General features: G+C 38.3%; 1 protein-coding gene across 1 annotated transcript in view; it reads right to left on the bottom strand.

Annotated features, from left to right (window-relative positions):
- Positions 1–245: 245 nt before the first annotated feature.
- The window catches only part of EEA1 (early endosome antigen 1), a 71009-nt gene continuing 45565 nt past the window's right edge, over positions 246–25689 (bottom strand). Inside the window, exons 16-30 of the mRNA XM_026035535.1 lie at positions 24926–25039; positions 23545–23700; positions 21967–22106; positions 21171–21501; positions 19627–19728; positions 18228–18422; positions 17590–17772; positions 12590–12775; positions 12081–12212; positions 10187–10372; positions 9482–9720; positions 8001–8121; positions 7571–7669; positions 5820–6663; positions 246–4616 (exon numbers count right to left, since the gene is read on the bottom strand). Of these exons, the coding sequence (XP_025891320.1) occupies positions 6541–6663; positions 7571–7669; positions 8001–8121; positions 9482–9720; positions 10187–10372; positions 12081–12212; positions 12590–12775; positions 17590–17772; positions 18228–18422; positions 19627–19728; positions 21171–21501; positions 21967–22106; positions 23545–23700; positions 24926–25039 (2307 nt within the window). The 3' untranslated portion in view covers positions 246–4616; positions 5820–6540. The remainder of the gene's footprint in view (positions 4617–5819; positions 6664–7570; positions 7670–8000; positions 8122–9481; positions 9721–10186; positions 10373–12080; positions 12213–12589; positions 12776–17589; positions 17773–18227; positions 18423–19626; positions 19729–21170; positions 21502–21966; positions 22107–23544; positions 23701–24925; positions 25040–25689) is intronic.

The raw sequence follows: 25689 nt of genomic DNA, 5'->3' as shown, positions 1-25689 counted from the left end.
CAACTACATGATCACAAGTAGTAAACAAAAACATTGAAAATGGGACAAAAATCAAACTTCATTTAAAAAAACACACACACACATGCATGCATAAATCTATCATCTACCCCTACAAAGATTGCATGATCCAGTTTAAAAGTAGTGCAGTATTCTGTAGGTAAAACCGCATCATAAGGCTGTTATAATACATTACCTCTAAATATTGGGTGAGAACTTGAAACTTTTCCCATTCATGTATTTATACAATTATACAGAAAATAAATTGTATATGCAATATTCACATCTGCAATAAGAAACYGATCATTAAAATCCAGGCAAGAGTCAAAAAAAAGACAATGCAATTTGTGGCACGCATCCATTACAGCCRACCGTTCATCATCTTGGGTACTGAAGAAATTAAAAAAAAAGAACCAAAAAACAGACAAAATTATTTTTTCATTTGGTGAATGAGGCTTTCTACAGTCAAATGACAAAGTTGTATGCAAAATTCTTGTTACCCATATTGCTACCCAGCAAACCATGACCGATAGCTTGCAGTTATGATTTATTTATTGTCCAGCAGCTAGAATTTGCAGGATTGAAATTACAGAGGTTAAACAATATGGAGTTTATAYGATAACTTGAAGCCATTGCATACTTGCAAACATATACACAAAGACTTATTTTTTTTTTTTCCTTTTTGGTGATAAACTTTTGCAGTTTGGCATTCACTACACTCTTACACAACATGACAGTGAGCAGACCATTTAAACTATCCTAATGGTTGAATTTCACACTGAGAGGTAGTTTAAATAAAATTGTATGTAACGGCATCAAATAGTGGGGCTGTGGCTTTATGTTTTTTTGTTTTTTTTTTTTTTCCTTTTCTTACAAAAGTGACAAATCCTACACAAGCAGTATTTTGAACACATTGCTATAAAAAGTTCTGGTATCTGCTAGGCCAGTGAGACATTCCTTCAAATATCCCCTTTGTGCCAGGAGCTGGGATTTAGTGTGACAGAACAGAGTCCTCTGCAGCAAAGTCAACAACGGGAGCCTGGACCTGCCCGTACGGGCCCCTTGGCTTAACCCCGTTGACATGTTCTCTGCATGTCACTCTTCCTAGAGCCCTCTGCCCCAAAAAGGCAGGAAGTAAAGATGAATTTACTCTCAATTTTGGGTTTTATGGGGAAGGAAAAAAAATGGAAAATATTCCAACTAGGGTTCTGCTTTCTTAGGAACGTTGTACCAAAAGGGTTAGCAGGGTTTTAGGTAGTCTTCACTTGACCTAACCCAGTGAGCAGATACTCCTTACCTGCTGCAGTGAGTGCATAGTACGTGGTGCGCTATAGATGAAGGCAGAGTTAACTACACTACACTAGGAGCTACTCTCCACTGTGATCTGAAGTGGCACCTATTTTTGTCTCTCTCTAGACAGACACACACACACACACCCTTCTTTATTCAGAGTTCCTTAAAATGAAAGCAATACCCCCGAAAGAAGAGTTTCTGAAGAAAGCTCTTACTGCCTAATTATTACTGTTTCTGAAATCATTTATTTATGGAGAAACACTGCGGTTGGACATTAAAACTTATCCTATAAGAGATGTTGAGGYCAAGACTTCAAAAATTTAACACTGGACAGCAGGTAAGGGCTTTGAAAATACATACTGTTCACGCACTCTATTTCAAATCTTCAAAAGAAGCTCCACAAAGACAGTATGTGTGTGACTACATGAATTCTGTTGTTACATATGCTCTCAGGTGATGACCTTATCCAAAGGAATTATGTGTGGGCACATGTAATTCAGTGACAAAGATAATCTTTCTAATGATTACAGCTAACACGTCCAACACCATTCCACCAGCTGTGGATCACAYGCAGTTATGTCAGACAGCAAAAAGTGCACAGTGCAAGTGACAGTGTTGTCTCCTAGTCCTCCAGGGATATTTGAGAGTGGGAAGAGTAGTTTATCAGCTTCAAAATATTCAAACCATAGTATCGTTCCAGAGGTTCTTCTTGGTCTTCTGGAAATAGTTTATCTTCTGTTTGAACGTAAGCTCCAGCAGTTTTCTGTCAGCCACCAAGTGGTGAACGTAAATTTTTAAKTTTTGCAAAAAGCGTTTGCTAACACTTTGTTGTTAACTGACATTTAAATCTAGAAAAGCACATGGGTTTTCCAGTTCCCCTCTTCTATAGGAAGGCAATTTTTCTTACTTACATCTAGTACACGAGACATGATCCTTCTTGCTAACATAATACAAACATGGCAAGGTTACTTCACAGCTCTGCTCACAACCCCCTACCTGCTTCACTAAGAAAGGTCCTCCAGTAAGGATTCATAAATAATCCTGGTCACCTCCAARAGCAACCTAAATGGTTATTCATTGCTCTTGCAGACTCGGTGCTCTGCAGTCCTTGACAACTCCTTACCTCCAAAAACAGGAAAAAAAAAAAATCACTGTGCTCTACAGTCAGACTTTGCAGTCTGGGTTCCAGAGAATGCAGCCAGGTGAAAAATGAGCTCCCTCCAAATCCACAGCCTCTTCCCTCTGCTGGAAGTTGCAGAAGGACATTTTTTTCAGCTCTTGACGGGCAGCAGCTTTTCCTATTGCGACACATTAATTTTATCCTCTTTCTTCAGCCTTTGCAGCAAGAGGACGATGAGGGGAAGGGAAGGAATATAAGGGAAGAAGCAGGGAAGCATACCCAGCTAAGGTCAGAAGCTCACCACTCAGGTCAGCAGTGCTCTGTGCCTCCATAAGAATTGCAGTATAGAAGCAGAACAAAAGGATTTAGCATTTTGGAAGCAACAAGAAAGGGCATCCTGCCTCTTTGTCTTGGGAAAGATCCAGCATCTCCAAGAAGACTCCCTCAAAAAGAACATCCTCTACACTGCTCAGACAGCCTCCACGGTTTGCCTTGGTCCATGTAGCAGCCATCCTCTCATATAAAGCTTCTTTGGCGCTGGTCCAATGGTCCCTCCTGTGGGACATCGAATCCAAAGCTGGAAAAACAAATCCCACACTTAACTGMACCATCCCTGATGGGACAGTAATTGCTAGTAATCATAAAGCAACGCCAGAAGCTTACATACTCACTGGTTTGAGTATGGTTTTGTGAGTAATGCTTTTTACAATTTTTCTCTATCTCTTGCTCTACAGTGACTCTTCCCTTGGTGAATCAGCACAATCTGGTTCTTGCTGTTGAGACTGTTAAAACACATCCCCAAACTTTCTCTCGTTCTTAAGGTTCTGGTCTCTTCTGTCATTTTATTAGTTTTTCCTCTGCTTCTGTTTTTTCAGTCTGCAGCTCAGTATATTAGACTATTTTGCCTTGAATCCTTTAAATCAGTGCGGCGGTAAAATCATCCAGACCTTTTACTGTTTTCTTATTTATTTTTTAAAGCAATGCAAGAAGCAACCACATACCCACCGACAATCTATCTGTGCCAGCAGCCATCAAAACATTCAAAAGYTGCAGGGAGAATTATAACAAAGCTTTTCTCCTTCCAGTTTCTCTTTTTATCCATCTCATGGGTCATTTTACTGAGCTTGTACACAAATTCTAACCTGGCAGAAAGACTGAGAGCAGGACATGGCCTATTATGCCACTAACTCGGCAATGAATACAAAGCAGCATGGAGAATCATAAACAGAAAGGAAGGAGCAGAAAATTTAGCAATGAAGCCGTAAGTTTGCTGCAATGAAAAGCTGCACAACTCTGCAACTATTGCTGCAGCTTCACACTTCAAGGATGAAAGCTTCTACTCCCAAATGCCTGCTCCTTATTTTAACAATCCAACAACCCTTCTTTCTATAAATATGCATTTTAAAGCATTTTAATTCCCTCAAAATCATATAAACTGGTCAGAAAAAAAAAGCTTCAAAAATCAAGCTGGCTTTGCCACTTAAGGTGGAAACTCCAGACTGAGGGTTGTTCTGCAGCCAAGCAACTCCACTGTTTCTGCCACCAGCCAAGATGACCTTGCCTGCCATCACACAGACTTAATAAGGCATCCCAAAAGGCAGAATTAAGAACAACTCTACTTGAGCTTCTACCATTTCCTCTTTAGGACAGAGCTCTCCTCAGCTTGCAAATGTACCAGATCAGAGGTACATTGCCTTAACACAGCGGTTCTTTTAGCCACTTCCCTTAGTCTCCTTCAGAGTCTTCCAGCTTCCTGTGCTTCATGCACTTTTCATGCAGTCATGTTTTTCTTCCCTCTTAAAGGCTCTTTGGCTCCATGTGATCATCCTTCGCCCAGCAGGCAGTACTAGCATCTGTGTTGTACAAAGGGACCTAGTGCACCTGCAGCAAGAGCATCACATCTTCACCTTGCTCAGTTTCCCAAAGTCATGAGTGAGACAACAGAAGGCTTCAAATCCAGCTCTCCAGAAGCAGACACTGACCAAGACAAATAATGAGTCTAATGGCTCTGTTAATCTGGATTTCTTCAAGGAATTATTTCTGTAGAGGAGGCAATTTTCAAGTGTATACCTGCGCCAGAAACACTGGCAGGTACTTTAGATAAACCCTTCTTGTGTTCCAAGCCTTTCCAAGGCTAGAAGAACCAGCTAAGCACTTTGCACTTCAGCAGCCTTTTCAAGTGTACAAAAATCTACAGAGAACTTCTCTGTAAAGAAGAAAAAAAATGGGTACAAATTTAAAATTACAGAAGGAAACTAGGAAGGGGTATGAAGCATAGAGATCACTCTGGGAAAAAAAAAAAAAAGAGTTATCTTTTCACTTAAGAGTTAGGCAGGCCTAGACATTTTTCATAAAAGAGACTCATCTCTCAACTCACGCGGAGTGCTAGTCACAGATAAAAGCAAACTAACCTGCCTAAAGATGGCTCAGCTGCCATCACTGTCACAGAATTTGTTCCCTTAACTTGGTCAAGAAATAGAGGATTCCAGGCTGCAGTTCTTCTCTTGGAGCAATCAGCACAATATTCTAAAATAGAAAAGGCCCTGGATTGTGCATGATTTAAGTGGATTTTCAAGACAAAGGATTCTTCATTATTTGAAGGAGTATTTAATAGTTGAAGGAGTATCTCAAAAGAAATATCCCTCTTGGTTTTGGGGTACCAGATACCTATTTTGGAAGGGGAAAAGATTAGAGACAGGTCGACAAGAAAGAAGAGGTGCAAGTAAATCATGGAAAAAAAAAAAAAAAGAGGTTTGGGTGAACTCTGCCAAAAAAGTCTCTTGCAAGAAATGAGAAGAAAATATGAACAAATGTTGAAAGGAGAGAGAGAGAGAGAGAGAGAGAGAGAGAGAGAGAGAGAGAGACAGAGAGAGAGACAGAGACAGAGAGAGAGAGAACCCTTAATTGGAGCTGTTTGACTTATAACTAATCTAGTAGCAGGAGATTCATATTACTCTCCTGAGTAGACTAAACCACAGAACCAACATGCTAGTGAAGACCTGCTGAGAAAAGTTCAGTAACACAAGTTCAGATGTGGCAGCAGAAAAATCAGGTTTGTTAGGCAGAATATGAATTCAATTCTTCCAGCAAAAGCTGGAGAAAGGGACAGAAGAAGAGATCAGAAAAACTGCAGCAGTCTCTGAAAGAGGTTTTAGCATGCTGGCTACCTAGCATGGAATTTCAACATGTGTCTTAGAAAAATAAGGTCTTTTTTGGGCTTCCAGAGTATGGGGAATGGTTCAGATGGGGTACAGRCTACTATAAATACTGTTTCTTGCTTTTTAAGATATGAGGATTTTTGGACTAGTAAATTCCATTTATGAAATGTGCAAAAGTAAAATCAACCAATCTCCTGTATTAAACAGGAGAGCTTCGTATAATATTCCCACAATGCCAGCTAAACTCTCACCATTTGTTCACACCAGTTCTCTCACACACACACAAAGAAACGAAGCAGTACAGGGTGTGCACAGATATTCCAATATCCAGGTGCTGCAGCTGAGTAAGGACATAGGTGCTAGTACTGCAACRAGTTCTACGTTTGCAGACAAAACTCTGAGTTGGAGGTAAGTCCAGCTGTTCACCCTCATTGTGGAGTTGAACTTTACAGAAATTCCAAGAACATGAGGAAAAAAAAAGGAAACAAAAATCACAAGGAATTGTAAAAAACATCAGCTATGCGATCAGATGCAACAATTAGTTATGTCATTACAGCAACATTTGATACACAAAATCCTCACAGATTTTTGCATCTTCCTTTTTCTTTGACGGAAACAAGAATAAACTGCAATATCACATAAACGCTGTTTCTCTTGAACAAAAGAAAAGATAAAAAAATACATTGTTACTCCTCTGTTTAAACTTTATTTACAAATAACTGGGTATTTCTATCTAGACCTAGAAGCTCTTTCCAGGATAAATGGCAATAAGCTATGGATGATCYGAGCCCATGTCTCACAAAAAATACAATAGTTTTACTTGGTATCAATAAACATTTTAAAATATACTAATTTTTGCCAAGTGTTACAATCATTGTCCAAACTGAATAGTAGTCTGAGTGCGGAACGAAGTGCATCGACAGAAATTCTAAACTTTAGTGTAACTTATCCTTGTCACCCAAGGTAAGTCAGTTATCCTTGCAAGTCATTAAAGCAAGTATCACAGACCCGGACAGGCTTCTTAGAAGAGGGAGTTAAGGCATTCTTTGCTGAGCACTCAGCACAAAAGATATTTCCACATTTTCTACAGTGATGCTGTGAAAGAGAAAAAAATACATGCTGAACATCAATTACACTGTAAGGGGAATAGACCATTGATAGAGATCATTATCACATCAGGTCAACTCTCTTTCAAAAGTTAGTTCACTTTTCTAGTTGGCAGAGTAACACAGCGCTTTGGGCATAAGCACACAAAGAAGGGCATAGGAGAAAACCCTTTCCTAAGAGCAAAGGAGTAAAATATCCAGGAGTACTTCACAGATTCAGAAGACTATATGTCACTTTCAAAATTGAGCTGGGTCACTTGCAAACACCACCAGCTTAGGTACTCCGTAAAGTTGTCCTCTTTAACTTATTTTGATCTCCTGAAACATAATCTTCCTACGGCTTATCAACTGTGTCCACCTGGAAAGCACTCTTGAACCAAAGGATCCAGCTGGTTTTGTTCAAAGGTTCCCAATAGTGAGAGTTACAAATGATGCTGGACAGGCTGAGGCACCTAGGCCTCAGTCAGGCAGCACTGCACAAATGAACCTCAGGAACATCCCTCATGTGCCTCACTGCCGGATCGGTTGTGGGAGGGATGCAAACCCTGACTGACCACAGATGTTTTGCAAAGCATGTGTGACCCCAGACCTAAAACCTAGCCAGCTGGCCAGATCCCTGTCTAACTTSTGTTTAGAAAGGTACAGTCACAAAGAATCAGACTGCATTCATGTCTCATATATTCACATGCATCTGGTTTCAACAGATTTACATTCCTTTATATCTGTATATTTGCTCCAGACATAAACCTTATTTTTAATAGTTAAGGCACTACAAAAAAAAAATCAGGGCTTTAAGATGCACTAAGTATCATAGCACTTTCAAAATTATCCAAAGTTAAAGAGATTGAAAGCAACAGAAAAAACAATCCCACAGAGACCTGGTAAAATCCACCTACCCTTCTCACTGTCACCGAAAAGCCCTTCCCACAGGCCATACAATTCTGTACCTCGTTGTCTTCTGCCCACTTCCTATTGAGAGCTTGGGTTTGTTTGATCTAAATACATATACACAGAGAAAATAAAAAGCAAAATTTTAAAAYGCATGTTTAATTCATTTAGCTTTTTTTCTATTGCTTTGGACAAGATATCCAAAGCTGTATAAAAGCACTAATTCAGCCACATTACTGAGAGGTGCATTTATTCAAGAAGAAAATCTTTCCACCTTTGAACCTTTGAGCAGAGTTCTGCTCCACAGCCAACAACATGAACATAAGATCTCAATCACTCGTGAAAGATAACTCATCACTAATACAACACAAACTTGAAACTCTCATGAGTTCCCCACACACAGTATCAGTAACTTAATGGCTTCAAATCAAGTCATACCTGTAGTGACTGGTTTTCTCGGCCTAGCTCCTGCATTGCAGCCGTAGTGTTGTCCAGCTTTTTCTTCATTTCTACAAGTTTGGTTTGAAGCTTTTCAATTTCTCCCTCACTTTTTATACACCTGCGGATGGACAATAAATATATCTAAGCATATAAAGCAATCCACATTGCCTCCTTCAGGAAGGCTGTCATAACAGACAAAATAAGTCACTCTCAGAAAACTCACTAAAAATACCCTACTTAGGAAAAGTTCTTGGGAATATCTTTGGGAAATGCTCTGATATAACAGTCAATTTGAGATTATCTGGAACTGGTCCCAAGAATCTGAGATTTATTAATATCTGGAGTTACTCCCAAAATCAGTCTGTCAACAGCATACCCTGATAAGCACCACTGTGCAACAGGACACAAAGCAGGTGAGAAAGAGGAGCAAAGAAGAAATCTTTTCACAAGGCCATTCCCTACTCGCTGAAATTTGGTTAACTGGCAAAAGGCTAATTTCAAAAGAAAAAAAAAATAGTAGACAAGTATGACATACCAACACATCGCTGAAGAACAAGGATCTCACATGAACTAATCTCATCCTTACCCAAAGTCTATTGCTCAAAACCAATCAGAAAGCTTGACAGTAGAGAAAAAATATTCCATTCTTCCTTCAAGCGTCTCAGGACAGAACAAAAATTCAGAAGTTTGTCAAATAGCTGKTTTTTTTCCTACCCTCTCTCAGGTAACACTACATTGCATTCCTGATGCTTAAAGAAAAGGAGCTCTACTTACCTGAATGTTCATAAATATAATATTGAGACAATTAAAAAATGATAGGAAGTAAGATTTTAGGTTTGCAAGAGGAAAAGAGATATTTGAAGTGAACCTTAAAAAAGTCTGTCTAACACAGTGTATGTTCAACCTCCCAACACTGAGCAGTGGACATACTTAGAAGTCCGTAACTTCTTTACTATTGAAGTCACTGAATAGTTCCAGACTTCTGGAACAGACTAGTGCATGTACTCTGATTCATTCAAGACAGGGTGATGGATAAGGGGAGTTTACTCAGGTAACGGCAGCCCCCTGTACTCCTTTCAGGCCTAGTAAGGTGCCCATAGCAGATGAGATGGGAAGCCACGGCCCACCCACTTCAAAGCTCAGAGGTGTACCTTGCATTTAACAGGCTTCCACGGATGGGCAAAAATCCCCAAATACAAGGGTACAGCTGTGGCTTTGGTAATAAGTAAGGCCCTGCCTGATTTCTGAGGACCTGTCAAAGCCCACAAAGCGCAGTGCGTAGAAACCGCGTCTCACTAGGCTCTGGCAGAGGCAACTGAAGAAAGTTTCACCCTGGAAACCACAGCCCAAGTTCTACCAACAGAAATGGATTCAAACAGAGCACATATGCCTAATCCTAARTCAACCAAAAGAAGGTTTCCAAGTAAGGCTAACCAGTTCCCAAACTGCCCTTCCACGCCACTGTGGCCACAGCTCACCTCTCCAGCAATGCTCTTCTCTCATCCTGGTTATTCTGCACTGTCGCTTCCAAGACAGCTATGTCCCCACGTAGATCATCCGTCTGTTTCTCCAGCTCGCTCACTCTCCTCTGGCTGCTCTGCCACTCTTTCTTCATGGTGGCCAAGTTTTCRTTCAGAGCTGTGACCTGCATGTTCAGCTTGGTCTCTTTTTCCTCATGTTTCCGGTTTTCTTCTTCTTTATCTTTTATCTCTGTGTTCTGATAAAACAAGGAAATATTTAAAAACAACAACCTTCCGAGTATCAAAGGTCTTAGCTGTGCTGGGCAAAGACACTCTCTGTTGTTTATTGTCAATTCTGGCAGTTATTTAACTGGTAYGTCTGCAAATTACTTTAGACATTTTATAGCTAGTAGCGATCCAGGAATATTTTAATAATGGAACATATTTTTCTTATAAATGAAAGATTCTTTCCCAATATACCACACTATAAACATCACTTTTAACTTACTAACCCTGTTACACATGACTATTATCCCCTTGAATTCCCCCTATGCTATTTAATGTCTTACAAAAGCTTTCTGAATGTATTTGCTCTTGTGTATTTGCTCACTTAAAAATGAAAGCAACATGAAACTCAAGTCAGCTCTTTGCTTCTTCTCTTTCCCTGAAAGAATGCAGAGGCATATTTTTCAAAGTAACAGCTCTAAACACTAAAATACTAACCAGTTTCGTTTCAATTTCAGTACAAGCTTTCTTCAGTTCTTCTTCTCTCTTTTTCAGCTGATCTTTGATCACTTGTTGGGCTTTTTTCTCTTGTTCTAGTGCTGAATTCATATTATCTACTTTGCCCTGCAGTTCTAATTTCTGTTGAATCAACAATTGCTTTGCATCCTTGAGATTTGTCACCTCCTGTTAGGATACAGAGTTCAAAGTTAGAGTGAAATGTAAAGTGTTAGTAATTCAAACCTATTGTTCATAAACCTGTATTATGAACAATAACTAATTTTTTAAACAAACGTAATGTACTTTCCACTGAAGTAATGGAAGTTCTGTTAGATTGTTTTCTACGTATCTTTCAAAAAGTCATATCATTTTCACTCAGTTTTTAAATGTATCTCACATTCTCTCCACATGCAAAAATCAGATTAAAAAATCATAGTGACAATATTAAAAAACAAATACTGATAGAAAAACTCAACATGCTAATTTCTATTAGTCCTAAATACATAAATATCTACTCTATGTTTTAAGCAAAGAAGGATGATGCTTTTGATTTTAAATATTTGTTTTAAATATTTCTCTGCAATAAAAATAAGAAGCCCTGAATGGAATTATTCTAGTTAAGGAAAATTATTCTTACAAAATTTAAAATTTAATAGCCAGCCATGCAGGTACCAATCAACCAGTAAGAGCTGCCAGATTTTCCATTGCTCAGGAGTGCCGGTAGAAATGTAAAATGAGTCAAAGGCAGCGGCTCTGGTAGGAGATAAAGAGTATAGGCCCGTAGAAATGATTTATATTTTAGCCCAGCTGCTTGTAGAGACATCGGGAGATGAATATTAAACTGCCATGAATGTGCACACACTTTATATACACCTTTGTAAATTATTTCTTTTTTTCAAGAGAGATTTCAGAAAGTGATGAGAATTATAATTAGCTTTCCTCAGATCTAAGAAAAGAAAGACTGGCCAAAAATTGCCTGACAAAGTTCTGACTTCTCTCTCTAAAAATAAGAAAGAGATCGTTTTTTAAACATTGGAAAACAAAAGAACATCTGAAACTCATAAAATACTCTGTTACTTCCTTTTCTTTATTAGCACATCAGCATAGAAGATGGCCACTGTACCTTCACTTATACTTGTGCAGCAACTTACACACTGTGCTTAACGGATGTAAATATGATTACTAATACTATAAGTATGGAAAAGACAACAGCAGCCTTTTAGGACTGTTGTTTTCCTCGGAGAGTAAAAAGGGAAAGATGTAGACTGTAGAAAGAAATTGTTCTATTGAAGACTAAAAATGACTTAACTAAAACCTCCAAATTCCTCCTCTTCAGAGAGCTCATTTGATCATTACGGTTTTGGAAGAGTTGTGGGTTTGGTTTTGTTTTTAATAAAGTTCCTAACATAATGTTTTCTCCCCCAGGAGTGATATTTTTTTGTACAACATTTTAAAAACCATAGCTAATCAAGGGAATTTCAGCTCTAGCACACACAATTGAGAAGTGCTACATGTGCCTTCAGTATCTGAGAAACTTTGTATTCATGACACTTTAGACATCTTTTCAGCAATGCAGAATAGCAATCAATACACACAGTGAATCTACAATTAAACAGAGGGAAAAAACAGGACATACAGTGCTCCTCTGAAGCTAAAACAAGCTTTGTGGTCCACCTGTCCAAGAAAACTGGACACCAGTGCTCCAGGATTATCACTAATCAAGTCAGCATTGCTCAGGAACCACAATGAAATCTGTGCTTTGGTTCCCTTACCTGTAATATTGATATTTACAGCAACCATCTTTGCAAAGCAATTCCAGATTACATCTACTGAGTAGGCACATATTTCTTATCAGACAACCAACCACCTGAAGATTCAGTTTGTCTCAATATACCTTCTCAAATTCTTGCTTGCAGGTTCTAAGCTCTTCACTCAGCTTGGCACTTTCTTTTTCAAGTCTACTCCTTATTTCCTGGAGCTCTGTTGTTTTACATTTTTCATTAGCCAAGTCCTTCTCTTTCAAAATCTTGAAGGGAAACCAGAAAGCATATGAAAAAAAAAAGTCATGCAACACCCAAAACCCTTGGTTACAAGTTCCAAGTAAGCAGACAACTGCCTTGCATCACAATTCACAATTAATAGTGCAGACAACTCACAGCACATTCATAGTCCAAGGTTTGAAACTAATAAAGCTTTTTCCCTATTTCTAGTGTTTCAGAACAAATTAACAGACTAATTTACACCTAATTCACTTCAACTATCTGTTAAAGTCTTTTGCAACAGGAAAATCTGCCTTTGCCTCAGATATTCACAACATTAGTGTTGTGTGTCAAAACTACTTGTTAGAGATGTACCAGGAATTAACTACAAGACGTGTGTGTGAAGATTTCAAAAGACGTTTACCTTGTCATTCTGAAGATCCTGCAACATTTTGGTCTTCTCACACAGCTGCTGCTCCTTCTTTGATAAATCCTGTTCCAGTGTAGACTTCGCTTTCTTAAGTTCCTGGATCTGCTGGTTACTACTAGCAATTCGGTTTCTGCTTGAAACTAATTCTTCTTGAGCCAGAGCAAGTTTTTCTTCTGTGGACTAATCATAAATACAACTTTTCAAATAATCTGTCAGCAGAGGGCYTTCAAGTACTCTATAGCCATTTAAATACTTTCTATGTATCCACAGGAAAAAAAAAATTATCTAATAAGTAAAACTTAGCTTCAAATTTTGTCAGAGTCAAATCAGAGAAAATTCTAATCATTACTTCCCCAGTAACAACAGCAAGATAATAGTTTAATGTACATATTTCAGTTTTGCATCCCTTCACAGACAAAACATATAGATATATAAAATGGCAAAGCAAAGAGAAAAAGCAAGCAAGCTGTCTAAGGAAAAGAGAATGAACTTGCTTACATAAGTATATTTCATTTTCTGGGCCAAACAACTGTGTTACAGCTCCACAGAATGAAGCAGGGAAGCTAGAGCATGAAGATTTCAAAAGTCACTCAGTGGCGTTTTATTTATCAGCTACTTAATGGAGACAGAACTAGGACAATCTTGAAATTTTTAAAAATCCTGAAGTAAAATGTACAACCTAAGAAATGCTACTCTCTGAACAAAAGGTTTCACCACCTCATCTGTCTCACCATTTAAAACACATTGCTTAAACTTTCATTCAAAATCCTCTATATACTATTTTAAGTGACATCTAATGTCACCATTACTTCAAATATGGATGTACCTCTCCACAACAGATTTGCAAACCCCAGGTAATAACATCAAGCTTTCACCCAAGACTCATTCTATTTACTTAGAGCCAAATCAAACTTTGTGATTCTCTTTAATTTATATAGTCCYGGAAGTTTGTTTGTTTTTAAGCCTACGGCAAGGGCTGTTCTGCTTAGAAGCATCTTCCTTCAAAAGCATGAAAGGGAGGGAAAAATGCAAGCCTCATCGCCCAGCCCTCCAAAATCCTGATTTTTTATGGCAATACTTCATGCTAAAATACAGAATTCAAGTGTTATTAGTGACAAAATAACACTAATGGTATCCCGATGGTGCATTGGTAAGGATTTTATTCTTTTTAAAGAGAAACTAATTCCTTTTCTAGAAACTGCCACTTCTCTCATTTTCTGAGTGTAACTCAGAAAGTCTTAAAAGCAAAATAGAAGGTGTTTTTGCTGTTCCAAGCTTGAAACAGCATGAAATAGGGAGGATTTTCCAGAAAACCAAATGAAGAAACCCTCTCCAGCACACTACGGGCAGTGGAGCACCACTGTTTTTCTTAGCAGTGAGAAAGACTGAGAGGAGCAGCAGCACTGTGAGCTATCGTCACGGCAAGTCCCAGCTGTGTAGTTTTAGAGAGGTGGCTGATGAAGAAACAGCCTTTATTCAAATCAGTTTCTCGTAGAAGCAATGTAGTTACATCGAGTTTATTAGCACAAGATAATAAAAACTTGTCTGCGAAGCGGACAGCAGGACTCAAGTTAAAAACGTGACCTACAGAATATTCCTTTATCCTCCCCAAACTGCCTTCACTGGACTCCATGGCTAATGTGCCTACCCCCAGTGTTAATGTAAGACATTCATACAAGGACAGTCAAATATTCAGCGAACTCTGCACCATATTATGCATAAACATAATAAACATTYAATAGTTTACAATATATGGAACTTGTATGTTTTTGTGATATGATTAATAATGATGGTTCTTACCTTAACTGGGAAACAATTCAACACAATTTTAAGTGGCAAATCCACCATTTATTTCTGCTTAGTCCAAAGGTGAACGCACAAAAACCTTGTAACTAAACAAGAGTTTAGCTACAAAGTTACTCTTGTTGCTGCCTGTCTCCAGTGTGGTTTGTCTAGATTACTAAGAATTCTCACTCTGACGTAAGATCACCTGTCTTCATATCTGATGTCATTTATTTGGCTTAATTAGTAATAGAGTTTTACTCTTGTTCCCAGAACATGATAGGTGTTTGTCCACTGAGATATACCTWGCCAACAGATTGGTCTTCCAGATGACAGACAAGTGGAACATAAGGAAAACAACAAAATCGGCCTACCTACAGTTGCTTAAAAAAAAAATCCAATCAGACTGAATATCGCTTGGACTGTTGCAGCACAAACAACAGGGACCAAAAGCAGGACTAACTAGGTGATAATATTTGGATTTATTTCACCCACCTGAGATGCATAAAGGAGTATTTTAACCTGGTTGCTGTACCAGGTCCACAAGGAGAGACATGGAAGTACTCACCGATAGTACCCTGACCTCCCTCCCCTTCAAGGACTAGGCTGATTGTGGGGAATTTAAGCTCCTGACTTAACATGCCTGAGGTTTGGCAGCACGAASACCCTCCCAGAATCTCTGCTGAAGATACCATGACTGGGAGGCCAAWGTCAGAGGAGGGAGAAGTTACACAGAGTCACAGCATCACAGAATGGTTGAGGTTGGCAGAGACCTCTAGAGATCATCTAGTCCAGCCCGCCCTGGTCCAGCRGGGACACCCAGAGCACGGGGCGGCATTCAGGCAGGTTTGGAAGATCTCCAGAGAAGGAGTCTGCACAACCTGCCTGGGCAGCCTGTGCCAGGGCTCTGTCACCCTCACAGTAAAGAAGTTCTTCTTCATATGGAGATGGAACTTCCTGTGTTTCAGCTTGTACCCATTCTTTAGAGAATAGAGAGCAAACCAGATTGACTACAAAGAGTACAAAAGCAAAGACTGAAGGACATTTTGCAGAACTCAGAAGGGCAGTATGCCCATGAAATATGCATGCACCCATTCAAAATCAAGGGAAAAATAACAGTTCTGCATTTTTGTCAACACTTGCATACAAAAGTTGACTTCTCACAAAACAACTAATCCCAAAATATATRATAAAAACTCTACATTTTACATGCACTCAAATCCTTCCTATCTTCTGCTCCAAGGACAGCTCTTGTGGAAGGCTGTATCTCCAACTTCTCCAAAACTCCCAAAGTTCACTGTAGCATTAGTGACTTTTTAATCATACGTCTGTCTTGTTTCTCATAGCCTGAGCAGGTCAGACTGCAACCCAGCCTAGCCGAGCTCTTCCAACTAGGAGCCAGCAGATGGTGCTATCAGTACGGGCCAACTCAGGCTATCCAGTCCCAGAACTGGTACCTACCACCCTATTCACATCACCCGAACGCTCACAGCTGTTGATGATCTCTCCCATGCCTGAAAACTGACCTAGTACCACCACAGTGCTACACTGTGTGAGAATATATTTGTTTTCCCTTGTAGTTTTTGTTCTTAAAGAAAAGTTAGCATTGATACATCCCACATTACTGTTCAGCCAGGCTTGTCCTGGGCAATACTCGGCTTGAAACCCATACAGCCTCAACATGGCTTTGCAGAGACTTCATACTTATAGTGCCCACTCACCAAGTTCCACTCCAAACTTGATCCAGAATTTGTAGCTTTGGCTCAAATCCGCCTTTACTCGCTAAGTCCCCAAAGGCTTCACTTAAATGAAATTTATATCAAAAAGCCCAGTTACTGAGGAAATCCAATGCTTTTACAGGTCATTCTATTACCAAGTGTTGATTTAAATGCACTAAGGGAAATAAACTCACAAAAGAAGTTAGTGTTTTAGTAGCAAACTGTAAGAAGGAGTGTTTTTAAATTCCCTTYGCTTATTAAGCATGCCAAGGGTCTGCCTGTCTGCTGCATTGCGATCCAGCTGGAAATGAAGTTTTTATTACCTGGCACATTTTTCTGCAAGCTCTYTAATGCTATAAAGGAGGAGTTTTATTAATAAAGCTCCCATCCTATGCCTATRTGTAAATGAGCTATTCCTCTTTTGCATAAAATAACCCCAAATCTGGAGTTTGGCCAGGACTCCACAGTTCACAAGGATCTATCTGAAAGGGTCACAAGACCTTTAAAGATTTCAAGGGAGAGACTGAAACGCCTACACTAGGACAGGTGAAAGTGAGCTATTTATCTAAGCTCCTTTCAAAGGCTCCTTTCAGAGTCAAAGGGAAATGAAGCCAACATCTAAAACAGATTAGATGACCTGTCCTCTGGAAGTACCTGTTTCTCTTCACAACTCAAGAAGAGTCTGAAGAAATGGGGTCAGACAGGCATGGACAAAGCTGGAGTAGGATTCACCTAAGTGAAAAGAGTCAAAACGGCACATCTTGCCAGGCTTGCCTCTCTGCAGAGCTGTGTTTCCTGGGAGTAAGTGGAGCACTGGGTCAGCACGTAATTGGAGGACAAAAAAGTCTTTAATTGACTGACTCCACTCCCMGCAATACCTAGACTTTTGAAGGCATTGCATCCTAACACCAAATCAGATAAATCCTGCTTAGAAATGGCAAAAACTCCAAAGATTACATTCAGACTGTCTGTATTCCAGCCAGGTCCCTAAACCAACTGTTTCTATTAGCCTGACATCTTTGATGCTCTAGAAACAGGCAGAAAGCAGCAGATGAGGCAGAGAAAGGTGCAGACTAGTCAAAATTCTAGTTAAATCTTCCAGAAGAAAGTGATTACTCGCATGCTGGCAGAGACCTTGCCCTATTTAACTATGCTATTGCAATTGGTTGAGGGCTACAGAATATATCAAGAAAAAGGAACAATAAAAATGGACTTTTAAAAGAATATGAAAACAGACCAGCTTTCATTTTGCTCCCACAGTTGATCACTGACAAAGAAGTAGAAGGGTAGCCTAGGTACACCTACAAATACAATTTTCATTTCAATTCATTTCAGTATGTCCTTTTTGTCCTCAGAGAAGTGATGGGACAACACAAAATTCTATATATAGCAGAAGAGTTTCTTCTTCATGTAGTGCTTGCAGTGTTTCTTTGTCTTCAAAATGGATATAAACAGATCCATTAAGTTGCATATGWCATTAAAATGATTAAGTACCTTAAGGTCTTGCCTGGTTGCCAGCAGCTCAGACTCTTTCCCATAAAGGTCCAGCTGAAGTTTTTCCATGTTTTGCTGGTGTTTTTCATGGGTCTTCTGTAAGTCTACTAGTTTTCCTTTCTCTGCTTTAAGTTCCTGTGCTGACAATATCATCTGTTGTTGCAGTTTATTCTCTAGTTCTGCCTGATGGCAGAGGAGGCATCAGTTAAAATTACAGATAGTAAAGCATGCACAAACATTTCAGTAAACTGTATTTCTACTAAAACATGAAATGAGAAGTCAGTTTTTCCATATATTGAAATAGCAAGTGGGTAATCTGATCTTTTACAAKTTTTATTGTAATAGTTGGTAACTTATTTAAAAGCAAATAATTTAATTCATGTCAAAAGATTAACTAAAACAYGTCAAAAATCTAAATAATGTTTCAGGCCCTGCACTTTCTATAAATTGAGTATGGTTACATTATTATTATTGCTGTTGTTTTTCAACCTCTAGCATCATCTTCCACATYCTGACATTCTTTCCCCCAAAAAAGCAATAGTAAACAGCTATTTATGCAATGGATATTGACAGAAAAGCAGAAGCTTTAATGAGAGAAAATCACAGTAATTTTCTTAAAGAAGGGAAACCTGATTTACCTTTTCTAAAAGGGCAGTTTTTAATTCAGCTTGCAGTGTTTCACTGTGCCTTTTCTTCTGTTCAAAGGATTCCTTCAGCTCTCTCAGCTTTCCCTGGAGATGCTGCTCACTTTTTTCTTTCTCTTTTAGAAGACCCTGAACTTCCAGTACTTGCGCCCGTGCTGAATCAAGTTCTATCGACAACTGCTTAGAAATCTATATTCAAAAGTATTAAATAACTGCATATAATTTTAACTTAAATCATATTTGTACACTCTTGTAGTACATGAAACAGCATATGCAACTGCATGGACTTAGACAAATTCACAAGGAGGAAAAAAAAAGTCAAGAGCTCTTAAGCCATAAGGCTCAGGAAATCCTGCACCAAAAGACTGTTAGAAATATCCCCTGGCTGTGCTGCCCTGACAGGCAGGAGCTGACCCTACGCTCCTTTCATCTGGGCATCTCCTGTTTTCCTCTGCCACGGAGAAGATACCAGACTATATCTTCCCTGTGATAAGGTACAGTCATTCTTGTATTTTCACAGAAAGCTACAGACTATTTGCAGCAGTTTCCAGCTGTGTTGTTCTTATTTTCTGCAGCCACAGAACTAGCCCATCTCACAAGAGTTGCTGCTCTGAATGCTGTTGCTGTTCTCTTGCTTCAGAATGAGGTGGCCCAACTCTGGCAGTTAGATTTAGCTTTTTATTAGCTCCTACAGCACACCTCCACATAAAGATCATCCCTTATCTCGTCTCCTGTCCTTACTGCAACTCCAGGTCTGTCAAATGATGTCTACTACATGTATCTTTTCCTGCTTCCTTTAGGGACAGTTTAGGTAAAGAAAATCATGAAGGGGATTTGGCCTTCAGGCTACCAACTGGAACACATGATTTTGCTGAGTGAAAGCTCAATCTTTAGGACAGAAGTTCATTTTGCCCACAATTATGAGAAGTTTGCAAAAGCAACAGAGATATCTGCAGCTTTCCTGTCAATCACACAGAGATCACACTGATTAGGCGGCAGAGTGATGCCTGAGCCTGAAACAGGTCTAAGGATATCTAAGGATATGAGGAAATACCTACTATATCCAATATCTAAGGAAATATCAACTTCTATTTCTCAAAGACCAAAGCATAAAACAAAATGATKACATACTAATGTAAAAATATTTTACTAATGACAAAAGAACTGAGAAGTAGAGAGTTCAGAAAGGTAGGTATAAAATTCGTATTTTAAAATAAAAAAGGTGAGAACCTTTAGTATCCACATTTCAGTATCCCAAGTAGGTTATAAACTGAGAACAGAACTACTTTCACCCTCATCAATCCCAGCATGTAAGATTGAAAATGAAATCTATTAAAAAAAACCATTTATTATTATTGGTTTCTAGATTTAGCCACGAAGTAAGACAGCTTACCCCCTCCTTCTTTTCCAGTGAGTTTTTCAGTTCATTCCTTTCTTTAGCTACAGACTCTGTTTGTACCTGAAGCTGATGTTTTACTTCTTGGCAAGATTTTTCCTAAAGAACAAATGATACAAGCAAATATTTCTGTGAGCTTCTAAGACCAGGTAGCAGTATTTTCACAGGAGCTACAAAGCCTTGAAAACAACTTTTTTTCTCAGCAAAATTTAGCTTTTTCAGCAAAAATTCATCTCACTAATAAAGCCCCAGTTCAGAAAGGCATCAAGAAACAGGTGACAACCTTTACTTAAAYGTAACCACATACTAAAGCGTTTCTCTGATTAGAAACAGTGTCCCTGTTGGAAGCTGCTTGTGGCAGCCCTTCTTCTCAGGGGAAGCAATACATTCAGTCAAGATCTCTTATTTCTTGAAATTCTAAAATTCACAAGCATGTCCATTTGCAGGACTTGAATGCAAGTTGAACCACATTTTTTGCCCAAATCCTACACGTTTAAGTCAGTGACGAGCCTCTAACAGACTACAGAATTAGAAGCAGAATCTGGACTCTTATCTTTAAGTCTAAATTGGGGAGAATAYCCTTCAAGTCTTTAGGAGAAACATAAATATTTAAACAGTGCCAAACAAGTAAAGCAAACAAAAAGGCTTATCTTAGAAGGGTGAAAGAGTAAAGGAAAAATATTATTTTTAACTAGGAACACTTTTTTATTTTTTAAGAACAGAATAAAAGAGCTATGCATGAGTTCTTGGAAATGGTCAGACAGGATGGGAATGAGAATTATACCCTGACAATGTCTGAGAAAGAGGTACAACAAAATGCATGTAAGAGATTTATAAAATGGAACTCAGTCACATTACTTCAGTAGCAGAAGGGGAAGGAAAAAAGGTGGGTTTTTTTTCTAACCTCATAAGAGTTCATTCTTCTTATTGTATCAGATGGCTCTAGTCAAGCATTCATTGCTGTACTGCCACTGTGAGACCTCTCTGAAACCCAAGCAGTTCTGTTTGAAATACTTTAAGCCAGTCATCTCCCCAAAGGAGAAATACTGTTATGCTAACTGCAGTCTGCATTAGCATACGATGTCTAGAGAAGTGCACAGGAACATTGTACATGAATGATTCTAGAAAGGAAACTGCTAAGGCTGCAGAACAATTCCTTCTTCAATATGGTGGCACTTCAGTATGGTTTATGGCTATGTTTTGTTTTGCATAACAAGGTTGATGTATTTTTAAAAGGGGGCATCTCCTGTAAAACTGTTTCACCACTCATCACTCTCTGGTTTTCTTCACCGTACTAAAGGTATTCAGCAGAGAAAATGCCAGTGTCTGGTATGAACTGTTTACTACTAAAAAGATCCAGACAAAAACTGAGGTTAGAATGTCTCTATGAACAACAAGAGAAACACACAGATTGTTTTTTCTTAGGGTAACTAATTTCCATGCAAGTGTCATTATATGTACTGTACTAGGAGTTTCCAGAAAAACTCATCAGACAGTAAAATACCCCAAACTTTTTGTTTAATGAAAATGAAATAACTCACCATTTCTGACACAGCTGTTTTTCCTTTCTGTATTTCTTTTTCTAATTCTTCCTTTTTTTTTCTAAAGGATTCAGAACTCTTGGAAAGCTTTTCTTTGGTAACCGTAAGGTCCTTTAATAGACTTTCCTTCTCTAATTTCATTTGTTGTAGCTCTGATGTTGCTGCTTGCATTCTACAATCCAATTCCTTGAGCTGTTTACTTGTATCTTGATTTGATTTCTCAAGATCTTGTTTGAGGCTGGTCTTCTCCTCCTCCTGCTTCAAAATTTGCTTTTTCGCTTGTTCAAGGGCCTCAGACTTCTCCTGTAACTCCATTTTAGTACTAGACACACTGAAAATATAAAGTAAAACCAAGGAAAACAATTTTTTTTTTCTTCATAGGTTCTTTTCTTTGATWAAATGTCTCTATTATTTAACATATTAACTGTACAAAAGAACATCTTAACATTTTCTCTCTCAAATGAACATGTACCATTTTGGGAAGCATTGCTCCTTCTCAAATATTATGTACAGAAACTACCCCTTTGCTAAAAAGTGCAGGTGCATAAACTGAAGAGGAGTGTATTAAATCCCAGGAGTAAGTGAKGCAGGTGAGAGGATGGGGCAAACGGGCCTATGTGGCAGATCAAGTGCAAGAAAGCAGAATATATCTCAGTTCCCCTAACATACGGAAGGCATGACTTTTATCTATAGTTTTATAGATAATACAAGAGTGAGGAACATTTCAATTCTAGCCCAAAGTTTCATTTTAAGAATAACTTTTTCCAAAAAATATTATCAGGCAGGAAATGCATACACTTCTTTTTCAGCTTCAAGTTGTTTACTCAGCTCTGCTGTTCGGAGGCCTAGTTCTGTAGACTGCTGTCGCTGCTGCTGTAACTCCTGCAGAGCTTGCTCTTTGCTTGCTTTAGCTTCAGAAATGTCAGCTTCAAGTTTCTGAGAAAGCAAAATAAAAATCCAGAGCTAGAAGAACACAAACAACATTGCAAAAACAATAAAAACAAAAGTCACCCAGTCTATAAGGAGAAGTATTTATTTGTAAGGCTATGGAGGAACTCTTTGCTGTGTAAAGCAGTAACCGTTTTCACACACTGCATATCTATTTCAGTAAGTTTGCTATTTGCTTTTCATTACTTAGCTTCTCCAATTCTATTGCTCTCCTARAAATGATCTACTTTGGAATGGGCTAATGCCAAAAGATGATGATGGTGCTATTTTTTTTACACAGAAGAGCATCTGTTGACAGCATCCCTGACTGGTTTTCCACTTCAGCTCCCAGTGACCCCACAAAAGTCTTGGGCAGGAAAACAGTGCAAATAAAACTCTTGAAGAAATGTGAAAATAAAAGAAACAGGAATGAAGAGTGGGCAGGAAATAACACTGGAAAAGAAAAAAGAAAGAGAAGAAAGCACAAAATAAATGCTAATAAGGCAAATATACAACTGCTTGATTTTTAATGGTGTTGAATTGGTTGCTCTTGAACCATTGTTGAATGATTCTTCATATGGGGAAAAAATTTGCTTCTCTATTACAGATTACGTAAGGCAAGAAAAACACCCAACTCATTCCTGCAAAAAAATCAAACAGCACAAAGTTTTCATATCTCCCTCGTAACACACAACTCTATAAAACCTATTCTGCATTGCTAAGATTTCTGTATCATATGGTTTTACATATTGTGACTTTTGAAGACTAAGACTTCTGAATAAATATTAAACAAATATTACAGCCCAAATTTTAAAAGACTGAAGCATTAACACAAATTTATATCCTTAACTGAGAATATTAGCATTTCAGAACATCAATAGAGTCTGCAACACTGCCAGTACTATGTACGCTGTCATATGAAAACTAATTCCAGAAACAGAATGAAACAGAAAATTCAGATGGACAAAGATTTTTCTCTTGTGTATACAAACATTAAAAAAAAAAAATCCATAGAAAAGTCTATTGAAAGGTTTCAGAAATAAATTAAAACATACAGGTCGTGTTAACTTGACCTAGCTGATGTAAACACATATTCCCTGGCACTACCTGTACARTATATAAGCTCAAACCACGGAGGCTCTGATTTCAGACAGTATTAAGGTTTCCTCTTGTAATACCAGTCAGGTAGCAAAGAGGTTTCTAGAAGTACACATACAGGAAAACGATGTTATAGGGGCAATTTCCTAAGCCTGTCCCCTTAGTGTAATATGGTAGCATGGAAGAAGAGAGGAGGATTAAAGGGGAAGATTGGCAGGGTGAAAAAAAAAACAAAAAACTCGCAAAAGTGGTATTGATATAATCCTTTCCCCTGTATTTTGAGCGCAGCCTTTATCCAGTCCTACCAAATGGTGGAGAGCATGAGCTTCAGATTCTGTTCTATACAAACCTTAAGCTGTCCCTCCAGCTCTTCAGTTTTCTGTTCTAAATTAAGATGTTGCTCTTTGTACTCTTTGATATTGGCTTCCAGCTGAGCACAGTATTCCTGCTTGTCGTTCAGCTTAGCCGTAACCTGATTCAACTGAGTGCTGACCTTAGTTAACTCCTGGGGTAAAATACAAGTGAGATGGTTGTTAGTTTTTAAATAACTTTCAAAAATGACTAATAGCCTCAAAATATTATAGTCTTTAAATGAAAACTAAAAGGAAAAAAATGCCTCTTTTTTTATTCTCCGAGCAGGGGAAGTGAGAGTGGAAAACAAGCACACACACAAATAGAAGCTGACAGAACTTCTTTGAAAGCCTCAATGATCCTCTCTAATTTCACACACTGTGGGCTACATCTTAACAAATTCCTCTTGAGTTATAAATGGAAGAGAAGCTGGCTATAATGAATACATGAAAGCCTGCAGTTAATACAGCAGTAACTAGAAAGTAACACTAAAATATTTTAGGGGAAAATTTTGCTGTCTTCATGAAATCAAGCACTGCTGAACAGAAAAGTCAATACCATGGGAATTGTCAAATCTCCACATACCAAAGACAATTTCAAAACATTTGGTTCACCACAAAATGATGCAACTTCCAAAAGAAAAATGAATACATTTAGCTAGCAGCCACTAAGGTAAGAGTTACAACCTGCTGTAAGCCAAGCAAACTGGGTTAACTAATTACTAAAACATAAAACAGTTGTAAAAAAAAAAAAAATCAATCTGTTGCTATTTATAGTAGTTACATTCCAACCTGAAAAATGTTGCTAAGTTCAGACTCGCCGGATATCTCCACTATGATGACAGTAGCACTGATTTTAACAAGGCAAACACTCAACTCAGCACCCAGTGGAATGTTTCACTCGGGTTAAAGCACACACAGACAGCTTTAACAAGGCTCTTCTGGTTTCTGTGTCAGTTTGATCATACAAAACTTTCAGAATGAACAATTTAAGTTATTTTGAATTTATCTGAGTCTGCAATTCAAGTCAGAGTTTCCCATTAACACACAGCACATTCTCCAAACTTCTATTCATAACATACAGTTTAGGATAAACTATATCCTGGTACGACAGCTTTGATTCTGAACCCTAACTGTGCAACAAAAGGTGGATTCAAAAATAAATTCTTTATACCGATGAATGTGTCTAATCCAGATGGCAGTAGAAAAAAAAAAAAAAAAGAGAGATAAATCATGTAGTCTAAATGTGTTACATGAGCATTTCCAAATGCAAATTCCTGTATGTTTGTTTAGTTTGTGAACAGACAAATCTTACAGTTTTTAAAGGTGTCTGCTTGTTTGTTTTCTCCAGGTAACCCAGAAGCATTAAGTTTGCAATACCTGTTGCTTATCCTGCAGTGCRTGCTGCGCAGTGTCCAGGTGATTCTGAAGATCTGCTCTCTGGGCAGCTTTTGATGCCTCTGCTGAAAGCAGCAATTCAGTCTTTGCTTTCACCTGAAAGAAAAATTGTACTTGACTAAAATGTCTGTTTTGCTGCAGTTGATTTTAATTCACTTGTACACTAGTCAGTAAGTTTAACAGGAATCACCAGCAGTTTTCAGATGCTAGAATATAAAAAAAGAAGAAACAAAATCTCAGGTTCTGGAAACAGAAAATAAAAAACAAGTTAGGAGAGAGCACAGCTAGCTTTTATATTGAGCTATAAAACCTGGTCCCACTCGTCTTCTAGTCCAGGAAAATATTTTCATTTACAAACAAGGAAAAATGAGATAACCTCACTGCATCCACCAACAGGCATACCTAGACAATATCAAACATGTACACTGGAGGCCTTCCAAAATTATCAAAAACAGAAGATAAATAATAAAAAACAAAAATATGCTTCCACACGTGTTCCACCTTTCTCTGTTTCTATCCTGCAAGCCTCCTCCTCTGCAAAAAACTCAAATCAGCAAAATTTAGAAGGCACATATGAATAATGTTGGTGAATATAGGCAATATTCAAAGGATGTTTTGTTTGCTATTGCAGTTTCCTATTTTTCCTTTCTTTTTTTTTTTTTACTATTATTTTCCATATATTTGGAGGTTTTTATGCCAAGAAAGTACAAAGTTCAGGTACCTGTATATCGAGTTGTGATACTTTC

This window comes from Nothoprocta perdicaria, unplaced genomic scaffold (genome assembly GCF_003342845.1).
Source record: "Nothoprocta perdicaria isolate Ctin4 unplaced genomic scaffold, notPer1 scaffold_160, whole genome shotgun sequence".
NCBI classification, from domain to species: Eukaryota; Metazoa; Chordata; class Aves; order Tinamiformes; family Tinamidae; genus Nothoprocta; species Nothoprocta perdicaria.
This window is presented reverse-complemented; position numbering and strand designations above follow the sequence as displayed.